This window comes from Danio rerio, chromosome 10 (genome assembly GCF_052040795.2).
Source record: "Danio rerio strain M-AB ecotype USA chromosome 10, GRCz13ab, whole genome shotgun sequence".
Classification (NCBI taxonomy): domain Eukaryota; kingdom Metazoa; phylum Chordata; class Actinopteri; order Cypriniformes; family Danionidae; genus Danio; species Danio rerio.
In genome coordinates, this window is record NC_141030.1 from 8,491,075 (window position 1) to 8,515,409 (window position 24,335).

Below are 24,335 nucleotides of genomic sequence, written 5' to 3' on the forward strand. Positions count from 1 at the left end.
AATTTATTCAGAAAGATCGAGAAAAGGGTTTCGGGAGAGTCATTACAACCTAACAGACACCTCACCATTTCAGTTTGCTGTCATAGCACTGTCAAGACTGACAGTTGGAGGGGCATGTTTAAGTATGTTAACCACACCCAATACCTCAGACAGATGTAATCTGAAAATTTAACTGAAACCTAACAGAGAGTGCATTTTCAGATTTAAATTTTACACTGTAAGATCAAACTATTTATTTTTCTTAATGACATACAGTGCTGAATTCACTACAAAACTAGCAATGTGAGCTAAGAAAATCAATATGGTTACTTCTGACTTCCTGTATACTTTAAACATTTATTACGGTAAAGTTGGAATGAAATCTAAATGTACAGTACTCTTAACTTTATATGTATATAGTAGTCAGTGGCGGTTCTAGACCAAAGTGACTGGAGGGGCCAGGCAGGGGCCACTTGTACTTTTAGGGGGCACACTTTAACATACATCACAAACTACTTAAACAATTATTCAAAGTCTTTTTCTTTTTGCAGACTTCATGAACAAGCTAATTAAATAACTTAAACTCAAAATAATTTTCCTTGTTAATTTATTTGACAAGCAACTTTGTATTGTAGCAGGATATCACACTTCTAATATTCCAATACATCATGGCACATTTTTGCACCTGTAAACTTTAACAGATGCAGTTGAAGTCTTTTTTTTTGCTCTCTCATTAATTTAAAATAATGTTTTTCAAGTGATCTTTAACAAACCAATGACATTTTTAACAGTATTTCCTTTAAAACAAAAATAATTCTTCTGGAGTCATAATGAGTCCAACTTCTTATAAGTTTCTTATCAGTTAATTTCTTAAATAAAATCTGTTTTTAATAAAAAATATATTTTAATGTCAGTATTATTAGCCTTCCTAATAGATAATTACTGTAGGCCTATATTTTTTGATTGTCTACACAACGAACCAGTCATGCGATAACTTGAACAATTATTCTAACTTTCCTAGTTATCATAACCAAGTTAAGTCTTTAATTGACACTTTAATCTGAATTAATTAAAGGGACTTTGTCTGAATACAACTATCTTGCAAAATAAAGGTAAAATATTATGCACTGACTGTCACCATGGGAAAGAGAAAAAAGCAGTAAAGAGAAATAAGTCAAACTGTTACGTTTAAAAATGTGTTGTAAAAAATCATGTGTTTGAAGACTCGTGCTTTATGTCACTACTGAAAACAAAAACGAATGAAGGCAAAACTAAAACGAGTTAAATCTTACTTTTACATAAACGTAACTGAGAACTTAATTTTATCAATATGTTACAACTATTCTCCCGTACTCGCCAACTGTTTGTAAATTCAAGACTGCATTTCCTAATGTAAAACCATATACACTCAATTTCTGATCAATAATAGCCTTTGCATAGCCGAGGGCTTCCTATACTAAAAGTTTTAAAATTGCTATTGAAAACAAAAGTCTAATATAATCAACAGTGGGCATTTTGATGATGTTTTTCACAACATGAACATGACTAAAGTTGAGTCTTTTTATAACCCGTGTCAATTTGGGGTTAACGTATGACGAATGTGGGAAACTGATGTGCACAGCACCGTCACCGACAGAGAGAGCGAGTGTGCGTGAAAGCAGAGAAAGCGAGAGTGAGTGCGCGCAACACCGAGAGTGTGCAAGAGAGGCCTCTGTCATATCTTCAAAGTCTGCCACCGATGGCTGGTTTCGCTTCTCCGTGGCATTTTGACATAAAAATACACGTCCAAATTTAGGGGGGGGGGCAGAGGAGGGGCCAAGCTTGTTGACACGGGGGCACCGGCCCCCCCAGAACCTCCACTGATAGTAGTGTTTGTTATAAAATGTATCAGCGCACTTCATTATCTTGAAAAATTTATTTACCCTCAGAACCTTTAACCAAATATCATAACCCTCTCTTCAAAATACCTTTTATTCACCTCTGGTCACATGAAATTCCTTTAAGGAGGGGCTTTCAGGGGGTTGTTTCACATTTCTGCTCTGCCATTGGTCAATTCTTTCTTTTTTTTTTGTTAGCAACACCAATCTTTTAAAGGGCCGGGAAACCTCCTCGTTTCAGCAGGGTGTTTTCACACCTCTACTTTGGAAAAAGTCAGAAAAGTGGGCGTGTCCAGCTCTGTTTAGGGGGGAGTGTCGGAGGAAGAAAAGTGGGATGGTGTGGGAGTGTCTATTTGGGCAAGCGCGAGTTTCCGAGTCAAAATACACATACATACATACATACATACATACATACATATAAATACATACATACACACACACACACACATACACACACACACATACACACACACATACACACACACACACACACACACACACACACACACACACACACACACACACACACACACACACACACACACACACACACACGCACACACACACACAGTAGAAAGTGATGGTGTTTAACCTACATGGACATCTGTAGTCAAATTATTTGCCAAATTATTAAATGGTGGACTTTAACTGCAGTTTGGCTCTTTCATTCAGGGAATTCATTCATGCCCCTCGCGACAAATGAGATATTTGATTCGAGGAACTGCTGTAAGCGTGTATTTTTCATGCAATGTTTGATACCGCACGGCGAATGAGAGAAAAAAAAACTCAGCATTTTCTGGAAACTTAGATGCACACGGCAGGTAGCGTCAGAAAGCCGCGTGTGTTATTCCGGTCACTAAATGCGGTGAAAACCCTACACGAGGTTAAAGTTTGGTTGTGGTGCTAACATGTTTACACTCTGTGCAATGGTTAACTTAGTTTGATACGAACAAACTGAATAAACAAAGAGCACTGGTCGCTCACTTACCAAATCTGTAGAGACAGGACAATCACCAGCAACTAGAGCCGCGTCTTTATTAAGAGGAGACTAATGTGAATCCGGATCTCAGCGTTTGCAGATGAGAACAGCTCTCAGGTAAACAATAATCCTCCTTAGACACGCAAGTTATTGTTGTCACGCATCGCGTACACTTAATCCACACGTGAGTCTGAGCTCTCACAGAGAGAAAATGAAAACGAAACTTAACGGCAGTAAACTATAAAAGCAACACTTCACGCTTGCTTTGCCAACACAACGTGGCGTCTCTGTCGTCTAAACACTGTGACAGTAATGAATATTAATGAAGTTGCACAATAGAGCGCGCTGATTGGTTTGAACCAAGCCTTACCCATGCATTAATGCATCACACTGTAAGACGTAATAAGACTCACTCTGGCACAGACGTCCAGTCTGCACGCTGGAATACAACTCTATTATGTCATGACCGTGACGCAGCTTCAAAAATTTGTTTCAAACCGGAAGTCTGAATTTGCTTGAAATAACGCAAAAACAACCAATTTACACTTTTTAGTGAAATATAGGTGTCCTAATAGTGTTTTTAGCAGTGTGGGACACATATACGTCTGTCAACAGCTCAAAAAATGGTGTTTCGTGACCCTTTAACAATCCAATCAGTTCCCAAAGAACAAAATCATGCATCGCCCGACATTATTTTCTCATTTCATGATGATGTATGCTATGGTAGATGAAAAACTGACAATGTTACCTTCCTTTCCATTCTAATAGCAAAATTCAATTTGACCTTGTGGCAGCTCTAGAGTTAAAAGCAGGTCATGTATTTTAAGAAATCTCCCAGAGATCTCACCATGCTTCCTGGTCCATCCTCACTGCCCAGCTCCTGCGACACCCTGCAGGCCAGACTCATGGCAGAAATCCTCCTGGGCTGCGTCACCACCACACTGCAGGGCTGAGCGGTGTCTCCAGCAGCCAGCAGCTCCTCAAGAATGAACTGAGGGATCTGTGTGCTCTTCCCACTGCCGGTTTCTCCAGCGATCACCAGCACACGGTGGTGCCGCAGAGCCTCCAGCACCTGCTCACGATGCTGGAAAACCGGCAGCTGTTTCCTTTCATCCAGTAACCTGCGAGCCAGAGGAGAAGCCTGCAGTTTGAGAAGCAGCCTCCGGGATGCTTCCTCCACCACGAGGCCCGCTGGTCCACCTGATGCAGCTCCGCACTGGGGCTCTTGCTCCTCCTGAGTGTCCAGGTTCTCCCAGGAGTCTTCTGGTTCCGCGTCCTGGAGCAGTTTCTGTGGTTCTGGCTGCGATTGGAGGCTCTGCTGCTGTTTGAGGCGAGTGAGCAGACGTGAGATGAACTGGTCTCGGGGTTTGTTGATGGCCAAAAGAGTTTGTTCCTCTTCTTTTTGTTCGCCGTCTCGCCACTCGAGCCACACGTCGCGGTAAGTGGGAGGTAGAAGCTGATGAACGGACTAATGGAAGTCAAAGGAGAGATGGAATTAGTGTAATGAAATGCACAACAAGTAGCAAATTCATTTTCTGCAATGTGACGAAATGCTTTTAAGAACTGAATAGCTTGTTTTCTTAACGTTAGAGAGGTAACGTCTAGACAGGATACAGCTGCGGATACGCACATCAATATAGCATCATTTTGGTTACACTGTAAAACAATAATTCATGTTTTACAGTAGTGTGACGGTTGAGGTTAGGGTTAGGGTAGGGCTAGACAATAATAAAATACAATTTATTGGGTATTTTTTTTAAATAATTCTCATCAACTTCCGGCAGTAACCATATCTGATCAAGCAACAACCAACTAGAAGGGCTATTGCATTATGCTGGAAACAAATGGAAGCTCCATCCATAGAGTGATGACTGTGGATAAAAGAGATATTGAACTGTATAGGACTGATATCGCCAAAAGCAAGCAGAAGGAGTTTGACCATCTTTGGGAACCCAATCCTGTATGAATTTTATGTAAACTGCTTGTTTGTAAACATGGATTTTTATTTTATTAATATTTTTATCAATATTTATTTTTCAATGTTTCAATTCATTATTTAGACTCTATTTTTTATTAGTTATGTCATTTGAATGTGTCTATGTGCGTATGTATACGTATAAAATACAGTTGAAGTGAGAATTATTTGCCCCCCTTTAAATTTTTTTTTTCTATTTTAAATATTTCCCAAATGATGTTTGACAGAGCAAGGAAATTTTCACAGTTTGTCTGATAATATTGTTTCTTCTGGAGAAAGTCTTATTTGTTTTATTTCGGCTAAAATAAAAGCAGTTTTTTTAAACACCATTTTAGGCACAAAATTATTAGCCCCTTTAAGCTATTTTTTTTTTTTGATAGTCAACAGAACAAACCATCATTACAGAATAACTTGCCAAATTACTATATCCTGCATAGTTAACCTAATTAACCTACACTGTAAACCCTTACCGTAGATTATGCAGTAAATAACTGTAAAATAGCCGGTGTTTAGCTGTAATGAAAGGAAACAGTATTTTACTGTAAAAGAAGCAGGATTTGTATGAAATTCTGTAGTGCAAAGAATAAATCACAGTAATTTACTCTATGTACCCATTACAGATAATTACTGTCATAATAAATGGTAAATTACTGATCAAGCATTACTGCCTCATCTACTCTGATGCTTTATGTTGCTATTTATATTTATTATATAATTTTATATATTTATATATATTTACTGTTCAGTTTTGATATGTGAATGGTCAGTATTGAGGGGAGAGTGGGACATTGCATTGATGATAAGCTGAATTTCACTGCAGCCATGTGTTTTCTTTGGTTCCTTTTAAGTATTAACATTGAGTATCAGGAGTCAACCAATGCCACAGAGATCATTAAAAGCTCAGCATAAGATATGGATGAAATGCATTTAAAGGCAAAAATATTCACACAGAGCAAAGAAATTGTCATAATAATTCTTATAACTTTGTTTACGTTTCTATAATTAGTGTAATTTGCCTAATTTAACCTATAGTTCAGCTTTTAAATTGCACTTTTAACTGATTATTAGTATTTTACTAAATGACTAGTAAAAATGTGTTATTTAAAAAAAAAAATTTAAACAGCACGTACATACATGTTTGCTGAGACTCAATGAATTTGTTTGGAAAACTTCAATTAAAGTAAGTAAAAGTGGCATTAACAGTATAGTATAAAGTCTTTCCTAAATAAATGTATAAATCATGTAATTTTTGTGTTTTTTTATTATTACTACAGATTTGGAACGACATGAGGATCAGATTATTTATTATCATTTTTTTTCCTATGGATGAAGTTTGCATATTTTAATTGTTTTTATTAAACAATATGTGCATAATTGTGATAAATGTAGGCAGTTGCTTTGAAAATATGCTATGCTCCAGGGGTGTCAAACTACTAGAGGGCCGCAGCCTAGCAGAATTTAGCTCCATCCCTGCTTCAACACACTACCTTTAGATTTAGTTTGATCAGGTGTGCTTAATTAGGGTTAAAGCTTAACTGCACTCTTCCCCTGTAGATTATGCAGTAAATAACTGCAAAATAGTCAGTGTTTTGCTGTAATGAAAGGAAACAGTATTTTACTGTAAAAGGAGTAGAGTTTAAAAAATTGTGTAATGCAAAGGATAAATTACAGTAATTTACTTTATGTACTGTGACAATAAATGGCAAATTACTGTTCAACCATTACTGTCCCATTTACTCTGATGCTTTATGTTGCTGTTTATAGAGACGTGCATTTTAAAGGCAGAAGACAATGATTTAGGCCTCACCACACTCCCACAGGCTGTCATATTCTAAACACAAAAGTATTAAAAAAAGTTTTCAGAAAATGCTGGCTCTTTAAGGGAGTCAGGTGTTTGATTTGTTTACTGCTGAGTGCGCTCTATTCTCTGTCTATCAATTCAGATGTAGTCTGATATGTTTTAGGCTTTAAATAAGAATCTACAATGAGTAAGTAAAATGTGTTAAAATGTTTTTGAGGGTTTCTAAAATAAGGCTATGTTTTAAGTTATATTGTTGTTATCTTGAACTGTACTTGAAAGCTACATTGTTAGCTAGTTAGCCTCTCCTCGCTTTTAAGTATATTTATTTATTGGATATTGCATATTGCAATAATGTACAGATGCTAAAAGTTTATGCACATAAAAACCAATAAATTCCATCACCTCAGTAAGGTAACATATGCACAGAAATCATCACAGGAAATCACAAAAAATATGATACAAATAACTATCCACACACAAAAGCTCCACTGTCAAGTCCCAGGTTGTGAGTTTGTTGCTAAGTATTTTTCAGAGCTGTGTTTCCATCTATGAATTTATATTAGAAACAATAGAAAAGTTTGTGGTCATGAGATTTTAAAGTAGATAATAATTATAACAATAAAAGATTGGATCCTTTGGATTTTCGGTGTTGCCGACTTTGTTTTGTTTTTTTCTAATTATTTTTAACTTTTTATTGAGAATTGACACAGTATCTGCCTGTGTTTGACAAACATGTTTATATATATATATATATATATATATATATATATATATATATATATATATATATATATATACATACATACATACATACACACACACACACACACACACACACATATATATATATATATATATATAGAGAGAGAGAGAGAGAGAGAGAGAGAGAGAGAGAGAGAGAGAGAGAGAGAGAGAGAGAGAGAGAGAGAAAGACTATGTGTGTTCTTTTCATATGCTTATTTTTTAATTATTTGAAACTTTAAAAAATAAAATAAATATTTTGTGTTTTTAGCTGTTTAGTTTTTTTTTTTTTTTTGCATGGTCAGCATTGAGGAGAGAGAATCACATTTTACTGCAGCACTTTGTGTGTGTGTGTGTGTGTGCACGTGCGTGTGTGTTAAATGTTGGCAGTTGCTTTAAAAATATGCTATATACCATGGGGGTCAAACTCCAAGTTCCTGGAGGACTGCAGCGCAGCAGAGTTTAGTTCACACCCTACTTCAACATTACCTGTAGATTTCTAACAAGCCTTAATTAGTTTGATCAGGTGTGTTTAATTAGAGTTACAGCTTAAAGTCCCGGTCACACTGCACTTTTCTCCCTTTAGACTTCCATTCATACGCATGTGAATGCTGCAGACCTGGAAGGCTAGCTCATGCGAAAAATTTAACTGTTCGCAGCATTGGAAAGTTCAAACTTGGAGATCTCTGACCTGCGAAATCACATTATGTGATTGCTTGAGACCAATCAAAGATCAAAACATGACCTGTCTGAACAAAAATTTAAACTATGGACCAGTCGCTTGCTTTTTCAATCTCTAATTATTTTGTTTAATCCCACTTCTTTTCGCAGTGCCGTATGACAGAATTTTCCATGCTTAAACGTTAGTGTGACCGCAGCCTTACTGTGCAGACCTGTAATATGCAAGACAATATTTATATCTGCTGATTTCTTAATTTTGTTATACATTTTATGTTGTATATTTGTTTGCTGCCAAAACAATAAAATACATTTGTCTAAATTTTTATGCCTTCTATTTTTAATAACAGGTAAGAATACTAATTAATTTTAGTAAGACTATGAAATACTATTAATGTGTATGCAGTATAATGCTGTGAGTTGTAACACTACAGTACAGTAATTAACTGTACACAGTTTCCAGTTAGTTACCACTGCTGCTCTATTACAGTAATTAACTGGCAACACTGTTGCCAGCTACTCTCTGTAATGGTTCGGTTACAGTAAATAACTGGCAACACTGTTGCCAGCTACTCACTGTAATGGTTCAGTTACAGTAATTAAATGGCAACACTGTTGCCAGTTACTTACTGCAAACAAACTTTTACAGTGAGTAACTGGCAACAGTGTTGCCAGTATTCTACTGTAAAAACGCCTGGTAAGGTCTAACAGTGTAGTTAAGCCTTTAAATATCACTTTAAGCTGTATAGAAGTGTCTTAAAAAATATCTAGTCAAATATTATTTACTGTCATCATGGCAAAGATAAAATAAATCAGTTATTAAAGATGAGTTATTAAAACTATTATGTTTAAAAATGTGCTGAAAAAAATCTTCTCCATTAAATTTTTTTAGAAAAAAATAAGTGGGCTAATAATTCAGGGGGGATAATAATTCTGACTTCAACTGTACATATATAAGAAAGGTGTGGATTTATGTGCTGCTTTGTGTTTTGTAGGCTGCATTGTTATTGTAAGCCTAGTTCAATAAATATATTTGGTAAAAAACAATGATCACAAAAAATAAAATTAAAAAAACGAATAGCTATTTGGTTGAATTCTGAAGCATTTTATGCTCTGTTAAAGTGTTTATCGTTCTAGGAGTCGGATGATTTTGTTGGAAGTTCAAAACATGCATATTAAAAATGTCAAATATTTATAAAGTCCCAATTTGAAAAGCTGGAATTATTAGTTTTTTTTACCTCATTATGGATTTTTCTTTTGGTAAGAGCGAACTATCTCTATAGAGTGACATGATATTAAATACTCTTTTTTAAATTGAATTGCTCAAATAATTGTTTATTTTTATTCACGCTTGGTTTTACAAGTAAAACAAACCCCTTTCATTAACCAAAATGTCAAGGGTTTCATGTCAAAGTATTCTGTAGTTATGTGCTTGATGAGTACTGTAAGGGGGTAGACTGTACCAATGTTGGTGAAAGGGGGAGAATGTATCAAAGGTGAGGACCATAAAAATTACAGAGTTTTCAGGGAGAAATAGGAAAACTATGAAAATGTTGGCAGGTCCATACTGGCCACTAGTGGGCACTACTGCACACATGAACATCACCTTTATACTATACAACTAAAGGTTAACTAAGAACTTCAACAGTTAAAAGCTATTATTAATAATAATAATAATAATAATAATAATAATAATACATTTTATTTAAAGGTGTGTTTCTGGCAACTCAGGACACCGAACAATAAAACAAGACCAATAAAACAACAAGAGAAATAATAAAAAAATACACAGCAATGGTGCAGATAAAATTAATGAATTAAGTATTAAAAGCCTTCTTAAATAAGTGGGTTTTAAGTCTTGATCTGAATAGTGTGAGGGAGTCAGTGTTTCTGATGGCAGGTGGTAGTGAATTCCAAAGCTGGGGAGCAGAGCGGCTGAATGCTCTGTTGCCCATAGACGATAGACGAGCAGAGGGAATAGACAAGTGAAGCGGGGAAGATCGCAGGGTGCGAGAGGGAACAGAAATGTGGATGAGGGCAGACAAATATGGAGGGGCGAGATTGTGGGTGGCTTTGGATGTTAATAGCAAAATTTTAAAATCAATTCGAAAATGAACTGGTAATGAAGCTGCTGCAGGACAGGGGTGATGTATTAGTTACTAGTTAATTAGTTAAAGTTATTACTAACTAAAAAGTTAAGGTAACTAATAACCTTAACCTTTTTGATTTCGATAGTAATGCAATAACGTGCATCTTTTGTAAAACTGTAACACTAATTTAACAATAATTATTGCGAAAAGAGCTATACAAATACACATGAAATGAATAATCTCCACATATACTTTACTAAAGAAGATATCAGCTATGGTCAGCTCTCACCGCATGAGGATAACAATGATATTAAAGGATAAATGGACATAAAGAGAATAAAAAACACTTGTTGCAATATCTGGATTATTTCTGTTCTTCAAGTTATCCTGGGTATTTTATAAGCATTAAAGTATAGTTACAATGCAATGCTAATTGACCTAGCCTTTATCACTTTAAAAACCATGACGTCTTCTTCATTCAGTGATATTAAACAATGTCTGGTCACAATTTTTTATTTTTTTTTATTTTAAACACTCGTCTGGTGGAACGAGGTGAATTTAGAGTATGTCAGTAAATTGGTGTTTGTAAACCAGCCTAAACACGCAAAACTATTGCACTTGTAACGTTACCACCAATAATGAATAATGTCACAGACCAATTAAAGATTTTATTGTTACTACGATAAGTCATTTTTAATGGTGTGGATATTTTTATCGGTATATTGCAAACTATAAAATATCTCTGCACTGTTGGTTACTTGTTGGGCCCTTTGAAGAACCTACTGTATAAATGCAGATTATACAAAGTGTGTCTATATACAGTATATATTTTATTCTAATAAAATGAGCACATATACAAGATACAAGTACAGATAAATACACTCAACTATTTGTATGTTTTGTGAATGCCCTTTATTAAAACTCACCTGCCCTTTGACTAGGTTATAAAGTGCTAGCGTGGCTCCTAAATGCTGGGCCTGCATGCCGTCTTCAGTCAGGATAGTGGGACAAACCTCCAAAACATCAGTAGGCCTCTGAATACGAACCCTGAGATGAATGACACATATCCCGACCCTGTTAATCAATTCAGTGCACAATCACAGTAGATGCGATCCAGTTTAAGACAACATACTTGCATTTCCAATATCTCCCGGCTGCAACCTTGTTGAAGGACGGCGGAGGGCTCTTCGGGAGGTTCTTCCTGCACCAGTCAATCAGAAACTGTTTCGGTGATTTGCCAGTCCAGCTTCTTGATGTGTAGTCAAAGTTACGGATGTCTTTGGGCTCCTTTTTCTTTTTCTCCGCCACAGCATCTAATATGACATATCAGATATATACACCAAATACATAGTGGGGGAAAGAAGTATTCAACACATCACCATTTTTCTTAGAGAACATATTTCTAAAGGTACTGTTAACTTTAAATTTTCAATAAATGTTGATAACAACCAAATAAATCCATATATGCAATGAAAACAAAACAAATTAGTTTACAAATAAAGTTATGTGTAATAAAATGAAATGACACTGGAAAAAAGTGTTGAATGCATAAAGAAAGGAAGGTGTAGAAAGACAGTGAAAGCCCAGACAGTAGCTGAAATCTCTCAGTAGTTCTTCAGCAACCTTTTTATATTAGCTGCTTCATTACAACATCTACATTAGCAGGAGGATGTAGATGAAACCAGGGTGGACATTTCAGCAAGACATTGATCCAAAACACAGCCAAGGAAACTCAAATATTTCAGAGATAGAAAATCAACTTAAATCCAATATAAAATAAATACACGATAAAGATGAGATTTAATAGAAAAAACCCCACAAAACCATCAAGATTTTTACACACTGTTAAAGTCCATGACAAAAAATAAATAAATAAAATCGCACCCGAGCAACCGTTACTTCATTCTTCAGACGTTGGACTGAAGCAGCAAATGTTAATTTACACCAGGGGTTTTCAAAGTGTGTAGGGCGCCTCCCCTGGGGGGCGCCAGAGCATGTCAGGGGAGGCGCAGGAAAAAATATTATATAATAAAAATATAATTATTAAGTTTAATTATTATATGTATTTTCTATTATTTTTAAACGTTTTAATTAAACAAAGCTAAAAAATAATAATACATCATAAATAAGAAAACCTTTTTTACCCAGAAGGCCATAGCTGTGAATTTGCTTCTGTTTGGCAAGCCCGCTAATACAGGTATATGCCTGCTAATACAATGGATCGGTTTCTGAGACCCCCCGATTCAAAGCCTTCAAGTTCAGGGCTTAAACCCTAAAGACGACGATATGATGATCAGTATTTGAGTTTAGGATTTACATGGACAGGACCAGCTGATGAACCACGACCTTTACGTGTCGTTTGTCAAGATATTTTGGCTAATGACAGCACGAGACCTGCTAAACATTTCTTGGATCTGTTCTATTCATATTGAACCATCATCCTAGTTTTAAAAACGTTATATTAAAATACTTATTACTCTGTAAATAATTGCACTTTTATGCAAATGATGATAAAAGTGAGTTAGTCTGACATCTGTCTGTGTCTTTACATATATATATATATATATGTGTGTGTGTGTGTGTGTGTGTGTGTGTGTGTGTGTGTGTGTGTGTGTGTGTGTGTGTGTGTTTGGGAGGAGGGGGGCGCCAATGGATAAGTTGTGTCAAAAGGGAGGCCCACTGTCTTACACTTTGAAAAACCCTGATTTACACTGATGAAGGGCAGAGGGATGTTGAAGAACTACTGAGAAATTTCAGCTGCTGTCTGGGCTTTCACTGCCTTTTTACACCTCCCTTTCTTCATGTGTTTGATACTTTTTTCCTGTGTCATTTTATTTTATTACAAAAACTTCATTTGTACACTAATTAGATTTGTTTTATTTTCATATATGGATTTTTTTGGTTGTTGAAAATTAAATAAATTAAATAACATAAAATAACAGAAAAAAATAAAACAACAACCATATTATTAAATAAAACATTCTAAAATAAAACAATCTAAAGTTACAAAATAAATTTAAATAAAACTAAATTCATGTAAAAAAAAATACAAGATAAATTAATATTAAATAAAATATTAGAAAAAACAAAAATACATAAAAACTCTAAAATCTTAAATATTAAATTAAAATAAGAAAAAATATGAGAAAAATATTTAAAAAAAAACCCATAAAACTAACACACAATAGCAACATAATACATTAGCAAATTAACATGTCCAACAAACAAAATAAAATAAACATTTCTGACTTTTTTCTGCTGGTGCTGCTTCAGCTTGCTCAAAGAGGTTAAAGTTGAGTTCCTCCTTGCCATCAGTGACCACAGCTGCTTTCTTTTCTTCTTTAGGTGTATCTTTAACTTTTATTGCCGTGTTAAACACTGGATGAGACTCCAAAGTCTTCATTTCTATATAACAAACAATAAGAAAATAAATTCACAGTAACCTTTCCTAAAGTCACGGACAATAAAGCAACAGAAAAGACCTTGCTGGATGACTCTGATGCGGTCCTGTGCTGCTCTCTGACCCATTTTGTCTTTCTTGGCTTTAGATGTGGTGGCCATTTCTTTAGCATCGTAAAGCTGAGCAGTGAGCAGAAGGTATCTGTCGTTCTGCAGAAACATGTCAGCTCGTGAGAAGATTCTGATGTTAAAGTGACATCATGAAGAAAAGACACCGAGTTAAACTCACAGGATCAAACTTCTCATCCAGCTCTGGGTTATGAACTATGTCCTCCTTTTGCTCTTCATCGCTGCTCTGATCTTCAGATTGCTGAGCGTAGCGCAGGATCCACTCCTTCATACTGCCACCATCATCTTTTACAGGAGTCTGTCAATAGAAATATTGTTGAGTCTTAAATAAGAATAAACCTATTGGTGCTGTGTTTATCCTTGTGGTGCGATTGGGGCTGTGTCTACTTTGAATACATAGCAGGGATCGACAATTAGGACTGTCCGATGGCCTGTGGCCAGCAGGCAAGACGCTCGGGACAGTTGACAGGATCATTACTGACCTGATCGGGCCAGTGCTTCCTTGTCACTAAAGTTTAATTTTGCTGTGTCTGTCCATTGCATGCAAATAGGGTGCTTTCACACCTAGACTTTTGTTTCGGAACCTAGTGCGTTTTCCTAGTTAGCGCAGTTCGGTTGGCAAATGTGAATCCTGTGATCGCGCTCGGATTTGCGCCAAATCAATCGACCCGAGATTGCCTGAACGAGGTAGTCTTGTCTCGATTAATACGAACTCTGGAGCTGATCGATTGTAGTGAGAAAGCAAAACGATCCAACGAACTAACAATCCAGGCTATGTCACAGTTATTATGGTTGTGTAAAAGCCTAATATACGGCTATACTGTATGAAGAGAGAAATATGAGTAGGGCAGGATGTCATTCCTACCAGCAAATGTGCATTTCATGTCGAATACAAAAGTGAAAACATGCTGAAACATTACCGAGAGCTGTTTATCCGTTAGTAAAATTGACAGAAATTACCATCTGTTCATTTATAATGATAAATTATAATACAAAATCAACATTGCATATATCTTGCGATGTGTCTATTGAATTTTAAAGTCATTGATAAACTTCCGGTGAAAGCTTAATGTGACTACTTAATGTGACCATTTTCACAAGGTTGTTTTTACAGCATCAGCATTCAGGTAAATAGACTTGAGCATTCATTTAGTTGTTCAAGCATAAAACAAGATGAAAGACCGTTGTAACCGCTAGTGCCGTCAGTAACAGCAGACTAGCGGAGAAACTCCATTGAAAATACTACAGTAACATAAACTGTCATATTTTAAACAACTGGCGGTGGGAAATTGAATTTTATGCAGTGCTTCTTGTCCGATCTGAGACCCACTTCATATTGTATATCTAACAGACAGTAAAGATCGCAGATTTTTAAAGAAATCAGATCTTAAGGGCACCTAGGTTACCCCTTTTTTCAAGTCTTTTGCGTGTCTAGAATGTGTATGTAAAGTTTCAGCTCAAAACACCCATCAGATTCTTCATTATACCTTTCACTAGATCCTGTTTCATATATATTTCCACCAGGGGGTTGTTTTGTCATACTGCGCCTTTAAGGCGAGGCCAACTGTTTCTAAGTGCTTGTCAGCATGCCTTAATCTCCTCCCTCGGCTGCGTCAGACAACAGACAGACTTAAAGGAAGAAGGTCTCACATAGCGTTTGTGGGAAATACTACAGTAAGAACTTTGCCAATACTAATGAGTATTTGTTGTGCAGTTGCATTGATGAGTCACACATAATATCGTTACAAAGTACATGCGTGCGCGCACACACACACACACACAGATACACACACACACCACAGCAGGCAGGCAGACACACACACACACACACACACACACACACACACACACACACACACACACACACACACACACACACACACACACACAGACACAGACACAGACACAGACACAGACACAGACACAGACAGACAGACAGACAGACAGACAGACAGACAGACAGACAGACGGAGCTTGGCTTTGCACTGTTTTTGCACACAAATGTGACAGGATACAGGCTAATCTCCACTGCTGTATGGATATCTGTTATTTTACAAAATAAACCTGATTTACTGTCCACAAACCGGGATTGAAGCGTCTTCCTTTATAATTGTTTGGATACGCGGCTGTGCTGATGAATTAAAGCTGAATTAAATCGCTGTACTTCAATACACACGTGCACTGTTTTAAACGATTTTAAACATGTGAAACTCACTCTTGATCACATTTGATGATAATTGATGATCCTAGCAAACTGAACCGACCTTTTATTCCCGGTTGCTCTGTGCACTTCTAGTCTTGTGGACATGATTATACACGTGACTACCAGGACATGCTACACGAGGCAATCAATTCGGTGGGCGGGGGGACCGCATTCCTACGTCAAGTTGCGGTCGGTCTGAAAACCGCTTAAATTAGTCCACCGTTTTTATGTTGTTAAATTGAAAAAAAAAAAAAAAGGACTGGTTGTGTTTATTTCACCCCAATATGACAGTCTATACACTAAATATACACACGTCTGTCCAAACTATTTTTCGAAACGATTTTTCACTATAGGTGCTCTTTAAACGTGACAATTTTTTAATGGAAAGAAAGTTCCCTGGAAGCCCTTGGGCTGCTTGGCTGAAATGTAAAAGTTTCTGTGCATCTAGCCCAGGGGTGGCCAACCCTGTTTCTGGAGAGCCACCTTTCTGTAGATTTCAGTTGCTACCCATATCAAACACACCTGAACCAATTAATTAGGACCTGAACACTACGTGATAATTACTGGCAGGTATGTTTGATATGGGTTGCAACTGAAATCTGCAGGAAGGTGGCTCTCCAGGAACAGAGTTGGCCACCCCTGATCTAGCCCATTATCCATTGTGATATCAATGCTCGGTCCCACTTTATATTAAGTGGCCTTAACTAATATGTACTTACACAGGAATTAATAGTTTGTCACTTATTGTGTAAATACATGTATTTACTGTGTACTTATGCTTGATTAAATACATGTATGTAACTACATCTGTAATTAAATTTTGTAATTACATTTGTAAATACACTGTTAATCATCCCTTACACCTTAACCCACCCTTAAACCTACCCATGCCACCAAACCTGTCCATAACCCAACCTCTATCCCAAATCAAAAGCACCACAAGTGTTCTCAAATACATTATAAACACAGTAAGTACATTGTATTTATTTTTTGATGTAAGTACATAGTAGTTAAGGACACTTAATATAAAGTGGGACCCAATGCTCAAACGGTATATTGTGCAGCCCTAATATACGTGTTGGTTAGGGATGCAACGAAAATAAAATTCTAGACTGAAACTGAAAGATCTAGACTCCCTCGGCCGAAGATTTGTAATTTGGTTTGCAATAATTATTCATATTATTAAATAATATCATTCTGTAAGGCGTTTTAAAATGTAAGTCAACTTAAATTATACTGATTTCAACCATAGACTGTAAAATATATGGACGTAGTATCCGTGATGGAGATTCAGACACCTGCTGGCATTTTGCTTGGACCTGGTTCAGACACACTTTACTTTGGGAGAACGCTTAATACTTTATCACCTGTGTCTCGTTTGTATTCTGACCACTTGTGCTTGGTTGTATACTATATCAATAAAGTGTTTAGCCTTTTAAAAACACTGCTGTAATACATTGAGCCACTAAACATTGTTCTTATGACATTTTTCAACAGGAGGAAAACGCGAATTACTTCCAAACACTTTAGATATAGTCTGTGTTAGTTACTGTAGGACTATTGATGAAATCCAGCATAACACTGTATGGCAACGCTTCAGATGACTGATCTAGAGCCTACAGCTAATCAATCTGACAGATTCTGGAGTGCATTACAGCTCTAAATATAAACGATAAATGATCTTAAATAAAACAAATACATGTATAGACATGGTAAATAAGTATATAACTTTACTCACATGGGAAACAGAGGCCACGTGAATGGTTTGTGAGCACAATTAAGTTCACTCAGCATGCCATGCCATCTAATAATTGTAGGAAACAAGTCCAAAAATGCAGTTGACTGTGTAAAGCCACATAAAACAACACAGAAATACGATAAATATGCCGAGTTCAGTGGCTAATCTGCAGGATTCAGCTGAGGTGACGTGACGGCGACCAACGAGACCTAGCTGTCACTCAAGTGGCCACTCCCTTAATTATGCAAAATTAATATAACTTAATATAAAGGAAACGGACGAGTTATAAAAAAATTCACCCCCTCACAGTTGTCATGAAGGGTAATATAAGCTGTATTAACCTAAATCTTTTTTTGTACCAGGCTGTAAACACCTTTCTTTCTGCTGTAAAGTTGGTTATTCTAACAGTGGGCTCAATTGAAATTTGCTCTATTTTGGAGCCAGGAGCGGCCAGGACTAGCAGAATTTCGGATGAATTGCAGTTTTAGTTACTTCCATATTGGCTTCCTGAGGGAGAGCGGGAGGTTGCCGCTTGATTTCAACAAACACAAGCCAAAAAATAACCACAATTGTGACCCTGGAACACAAAACCAGCCTCATGTTACGGGACGATATTTCTGGCATTATGTATTATCTAAAGGCATTATGTATTCATGTCCAGCACTTTAAATTACCATTGTGTATGTGATGTATAAATAAACTGGCCTTGCCTTGTCTAATCTTTAAACAAAATAACTTCCTTTACTTTCAGATGTAGAGACAGAGAAAAATGTGTCATCAAGATTCAACACTTTAACACACCTTTGCCTTTGGTTTCTCCTCCTCTTTGGGCTCTTGGTTTTTGTTCCCCTGCTGTTTCTTGTCCTCTTGAAGAGGTTGGAACTTGGGCCGTGTTTTCTGTTTCTCCTCCTGCATCTTCTGGCTGAAGCCCTCTGGTAGTTCATCTTCATTTACGAAAAACAAAAGGAGGGTTTAGGCTGATGATCGGATTATATTGATGAGCAGATTATGAATTTACAGCTATAAATGTAATCTTTTACCATCTCTGAGGTTAAGACAGAGCCAGTCGAGGGCAGAGTGCAGATCTCCTCCGTACAGCACACTGCTCTTCATGGCCTCCTCGATGTGCTCCGTCTTAAACTGGAACTTCTGCAGGGCTGTGTACAAATCCTGCCAGGCAACAGACCATATCTGTGTTTTTATAATATTCTTGGGTAATAAATTATTTTAATTGATTGATTGATTGCTATTAAAGGTGAAATTGAAATGAATTACCAGTAGCTTTTTGGAGGTGAGTCTCCCGGATATAGGCCCTTTATCTGCATATTCTTGTCTGTAATCGTTGATCAACTTGATCACCTTCTTCTCCAGTTCTGGTTGGATAACAACCTTCAAGACGTGGAAAAATAAAATAAATAAAAACATTTTTAATTAAAAACTAATATTTCCAGTAAGAAAATATTGTCAAAATAGTGGCATTAATAGCAATAAATGTGAAATATTATTACTAATGTCACAATTATTTGTATTTCATCTGATGCTTATTAAGAGATGGTAATTTATTTATGTGGAAAACTTGGAAGACTTTTTAATATGTGATAATTTGCTGAATTAAAATCGACATAATTATAAGATAAAATATTGTTTTGACGGCAATAATGAAATCTTATTGAATCTATTTAAGATTGTATTCAAGTCTAAATATATTTATTTAAGATAATATTTTTATTTATTATCCATGTAAAATTTGACTCCACAGAGGATATGAAATAAGTAACACAAATAAATGTATAAATAGTAAAAACAATTAAATTGCAAATGTAAAATTCTTTGTTTAGTCAACCAATTCCAGATTTGGGACATTTATTTAAATTAAAGACCCAAAGACTTTTTTTTTTCACATGATCCTAAATCGAGGCGACGCAGTAGGTATTGCTGTCGCCTCACAGCAAGAAGGTCGCTGGTTCGAGCCTCGGCTGAGTCAGTTGGCATTTCTGTGTGGAGTTTGCATGTTCTCCATGTGTTCGCGTGGGTTTCCTCCAGATGCTCTGGTTTTCCTCACTGTCCAAAGACATGCGGTACAGGTGAATTGGGTAGGCTAAATTGTCCGTAGTATTTGAGTGTGAATGGGTGTGTATGGATGTTTCCCAGAGATGGGTTGCAGCTGGATCCGCTGCGTGAAACATATGCTGGATAAGTTGGCGGTTCATTCCGCTGTGGTGACCCCGGATTAATAAAGCGACTAAGCCAAAAAGAAAATGAATGAATGAATGATCCTAAATCATTCTAATACTCTGATTTGCTCCTCAAAAAACATTTTATTCATTCAATAATTTTATTTTTATTTTATTACTTTCAATGGGGATTTAACAAACATAAGAAAGATTAAAAGTGAATAAAATGTCTGGTTCAGTGTTTTTTTTTTTATTTAAAAGGTCAAAATATGAGTGAAATAATAGAATCCTTCAGGTACATTCAAAACCAACTGTACTTATTTTTCTAACCTGTATGATTTAAAACAAAAAAAAAAGTTTTGATTTTACTGCAAATGTCACATCCATAATGCTGGAATTGGTCTTATATAAATGCATTGTACTATAATATTTGCATACAAAACAATAAAAACTAGTGGTTAGTGGACAATAGCATAGCATAAAGTTATTAAATGACAATTCATTAGTATTTTGGAGCTAAAGTGTGATCCCTAAATAAAGTATTTTATTTGCATAAAATTTTAAATAAGTGACAAGATTTTTTGCCATATGAACTATTGGTATACTGAATGACAATTTACTTTGCATCTTCCATAAATCATAGTAAATGTATGTTAAGCAGTGTTAATTACTAAATTAAATTATTAAATAAAAATCAAAACATATCAAGGAAAAACCATGAATGGTTATGACTCACCTTCAGGATTGATTTATCAGATCCACTGTTTGTGTCAGTCTGTGCATTCGCGTTAAGACCGTATGTTTTGGGAGCTTCAAAATAAAAAAAGAAAACATTAAATTCTGATTCATTTAATTCAAATCAATTGATTCACTGCATCTGATTTGAGTCTTCAATGTTTATTTGAGTCGTAAGAATCAAACTCCTCAGACAATAAGTAATGCAAGTTGTCAAATGAAGTCTGACCTCTGGGTTTGTTTTCTTTAGAGGTTGTTTTCTCGTTATTTGGTCTCTGCTGCTGTTGTTTTTTACCGGTGGATTCAGACGCTGCATTGGTTGCAGTAACAGTAGCAGCAGCCGGTTGAGCACTCGATGAAACTGCAGCAGACTTCTTTTTCTTTCCACCCATAGCGAAAACAATCAGCTTACCTGTCTGTTACTGACCAATACAATCCACATTTCTGTAAATAAAACTGTTTAGGTGAAAAATGATAAAGCAGAGTGTGCTCACTAAAGCCAACTGTACTCAAACCTGTCAAACCTGTGAACCATGAAACTACAGATGCTGCTTTCAAAATAAGAGTTCAGCGAAAACTGTTGGATGAATTTTTTTTTGTTGACCTTTCGAGACGTTTTTTACTGTTTTTTATGTTGGCATTATAACCAATTAAAAAAAAATTGCAGTTTTATTGCAGAACAAACTTCACAAACAGCTGTAAAATGATAAAAACAAACTGAACATATTATATGCAATATTAAAATAGAATCTACATAAAATGAATAAATATGCATGATACATGAACAATAAAGCATATTAAAAAAAATATATATATAAACAGTACATGTACGTTTATATCGATTTATTACTAACAGATAATGAATAATAATTAAATTCAAAATCATTGTATAAATCCAAAAAGATGCATTTTAATTATTACATTGATATTATCCTAATAGCTTGTGTAATAGAACAAGTCAGCTTTATCTGCTTATTTGTAAACATAAAAATTAGAAATTGAGAATTATTTAATGAAGAGTAATTAACTTCCAAACTTAAAAAAACAACGGTTATTCTTTAAATTAATATATATTTTGAATGTTTGGTTTAATCCTATGGGTTTAATCACTTGGACTTTTACCATAGCCTATTTTACACGTTCATTCGGCCGCACATCATTTCCGGCACGCGGCCTGCGCATCGCACTCTGGGATTTGTGTCTGTTTGAAGACATGGCGGACGCCTTTGGAGACGATTTGTTCAGCGTGTTTGATGAAGAACAGGCCGGTTCCAGCAAAAAGGCCGCTCCAAAGTCCGCAGCTAATGCAGGGTAGGTGAACGGTCGCGAATTCGGTATGATTTGCAGAACAGAGCTACAGTTATTGCAGTTTCCTCTGGTTACACTAAACACATGTGACGCGCACTCAGAGATCAATAAACGCAAGAGAATCATAAAAAGTCATTTGCTTCTACCTTTTATTCGTTGGAAGATAAGAGTTGGATGAGTTTTCTTTCGTTTGTGATGCTTCAAAGCGCTTATATAAACGTGCTTCCCCAACATCCTACATTGACATAAGGCAATACCATAATATGACCATTCAATCAAACGTAAGCACAAACATATCTGATTTGCTTATTATTTGTCTGTCTATCAATATGTTTCACTCTACATTTGTTCATTTGTCTTTTTATGTGTATAGTTTCTGTTTGTCTGTCCATCACATGTAAAGAGACAGTTCAGTCAAGAATGGAAATCCCACAATCTTTTTCTAAATCTTTATTTTTTTCTGTTAAACCCCGAAGAAGATGGTTTAAAGAATGTTGGAAAGTATCCGCCATTAGCTTCCATAGTATTATATAATCCCTTCTGTAGTATTATACAGTCCCAAACAGTTTTGGAGCAACATGAGGGTGAGTAAACAGTAAGTTTTCTGTTTTGGGTGAACTATCGCTTTAACATGGAAAATGTTTGAAGACTATCCAGAATGTCCTACTGACTGATTTGTTCTGGTTTAGTTGAGCACTGAGTGGACATCGAGTGAGACTTTCGTTGTATTTTATGTAATAGGAAAACGCCTGATAAAGCTGGCAAACCACAGGGAGATTCAGCATCTTTGCGCAAAAGAGATGCTGATGATGATGGTCCTGATGAGATGCTGCTGGGGAAAAGGCAAAAGCTGGAAACGGTGTCAGCGGAGGAGATCAAGTAAGTTTAGTTTACTTCTGAAATTCATCATATGGCCCGTTTACAGTTAGTGGTAAGGTTTAGTGTGCTTTTATGGCCGTTTACACTGTCAAAAGGTACCTAAAAGTGAACCGTACCGCACCACTTTTTTGGCCCGTTTCCACTGAGTGGTACGGTACAGTACGGTTTGGTTTGGTACGCTATTATGGCCGTTTCCACTGTCAAAAGGCGTACTGAACCAAACCGTACCGTACCACTTTTTCGGGACCCTTTCGAAAGGGTCCCAAAAGGTGGAGCTACACGCGCAGCTGAACGCTATTGGTTTACAGAGATACGTCATTCGTAGACTCAACAAGCCAGAATGTAAACAAAGGACCCGCCATGTTTGAAATACACAGCGAGAGATTACAGCGGAATTATAAATACATATGCAACCATGGTCGATCCTGTAACCAAACCCTGTCGTCGTCATGATAAAAAGCCACATAGCCATGGAGAAGAGCAGATTCACCCTGTGCCGCGTAGTTTTTAACGAGCCAGTCTGAAGCCTAAGTGGTTTCGCTTTCTTTCTTGTGCTTGCCGCGAGCTCTATCTGAAATAACAAACTTCTTGATCTGATAATAATAACATGCACTTGATTATTGACAAGCTTTGGAAACCCGATCCTGTGAGAAGCTGACAAACGCGAGAGTGACACATTCAGAAAGAAAAGGACAATCGCGAGAGTGGAGCACGGGAAAAAAGGCGAATCCAAGGAGCACGTTATTTCCTCAGCAAACGTGAACAAACTGCCTTGTTTTAATCTTTATTATCACCTTTTGGACTAATATGAACTGGGAATGATGGAATGACTCTCTAACAGAGGCTTCAAGTGCTGCTGAAGATTACAGACTCAGATGAGAGGTTTTCACTGACTGTAGGCTATACTTTGTGTTGTTTTGAGCCTAATTAACGACGAAATGTCTGCTTTGATTAGTTCTTCTGTAGTTGGTAACATATCGGAGACTGTAAGGGTCTGTATGTGTTCATATATGTTCATTTATTTATTTATTTAATATAATTATATATAATATATATAATATATTATAATAGACGTTACAGTAGGCTATTTCGCACCGTCATTGATTTGCAGTTGTAATCAACTCCTGTTTATAGAAAAGTTATAGAAAAGTTAGTAATAAACATTTATACACAAGTATTTATGTGTAAAGCATCTGTTTTGTGAGAAGTGCTTTTCATATGATATGTGAATGACCTGTGCAGCTTTATTGTAGACATTTTCACGAGCGAAAATGACGTAGACTGAAACTTTGTCGTACACCACGCCCATCAAAAGGGTACCCTTGGTAGTGGAAACGCAAGCCTGATAAAGGTGACCCGTACCGACCCGTACCGTACTGTACCAGTCAGTGGAAACGAGCCATTTGGGAACCCTTTTGGAAGGGTACCTAGCACAACAAAAGTGTACCAAAAGGCGGAGCTAGACGTGCAGCTGAACACTATTGGTTTACAGAGATTTGTCTGTTGCGTGTGCACAAGCCAGGAGAATGATTACAAAGGAAGCGCCATTTTTAAATACACCGCTGATAAATTACACTGTAATAATATATACATTTAGTAACGAGCCGAGGTTTACCCGAGCTCAAACAAACTTTGTCTTGATGAGCAGCT

General features: G+C 36.4%; 3 protein-coding genes across 7 annotated transcripts in view; 1 reads left to right on the forward strand and 2 right to left on the reverse strand.

Moving 5' to 3' along the window:
- dhx29 (DEAH (Asp-Glu-Ala-His) box polypeptide 29) overlaps positions 1 to 21,033 on the reverse strand; it is a 46,544-nt gene extending 25,511 nt beyond the window's left edge. For all 3 annotated transcript variants that reach the window (XR_015500736.1, XR_015500737.1, XM_087270060.1), the window contains exons 1-11: positions 20,728 to 21,033; positions 20,500 to 20,573; positions 18,865 to 18,978; positions 18,630 to 18,759; positions 18,391 to 18,533; positions 13,809 to 13,946; positions 13,603 to 13,729; positions 13,370 to 13,525; positions 11,253 to 11,433; positions 11,047 to 11,167; positions 3,683 to 4,303 (exon numbers count right to left, since the gene is read on the reverse strand). Coding sequence is in view for 1 of the 3 variants with exons in the window: in XM_087270060.1 (XP_087126186.1) it covers positions 3,683 to 4,303; positions 11,047 to 11,167; positions 11,253 to 11,433; positions 13,370 to 13,525; positions 13,603 to 13,729; positions 13,809 to 13,946; positions 18,391 to 18,533; positions 18,630 to 18,759; positions 18,865 to 18,978; positions 20,500 to 20,573; positions 20,728 to 20,890 (1,968 nt within the window). In the remaining 2 variants the exon portion in view is untranslated. The remainder of the gene's footprint in view (positions 1 to 3,682; positions 4,304 to 11,046; positions 11,168 to 11,252; positions 11,434 to 13,369; positions 13,526 to 13,602; positions 13,730 to 13,808; positions 13,947 to 18,390; positions 18,534 to 18,629; positions 18,760 to 18,864; positions 18,979 to 20,499; positions 20,574 to 20,727) is intronic.
- The window catches only part of LOC147841961 (uncharacterized), a 280,011-nt gene that overhangs the window by 47,737 nt on the left and 207,939 nt on the right, over positions 1 to 24,335 (reverse strand). The gene's annotated exons all lie outside the window — the stretch shown is intronic.
- mtrex (Mtr4 exosome RNA helicase) overlaps positions 21,682 to 24,335 on the forward strand; it is a 68,374-nt gene continuing 65,720 nt past the window's right edge. Inside the window, exons 1-2 of one of the 2 annotated variants that reach the window (XR_015500297.1) lie at positions 21,682 to 21,809; positions 22,548 to 22,685. Coding sequence is in view for 1 of the 2 variants with exons in the window: in NM_214768.1 (NP_999933.1) it covers positions 21,712 to 21,809; positions 22,548 to 22,685 (236 nt within the window). In the remaining variant the exon portion in view is untranslated. 2 annotated transcript variants of the gene reach the window in all.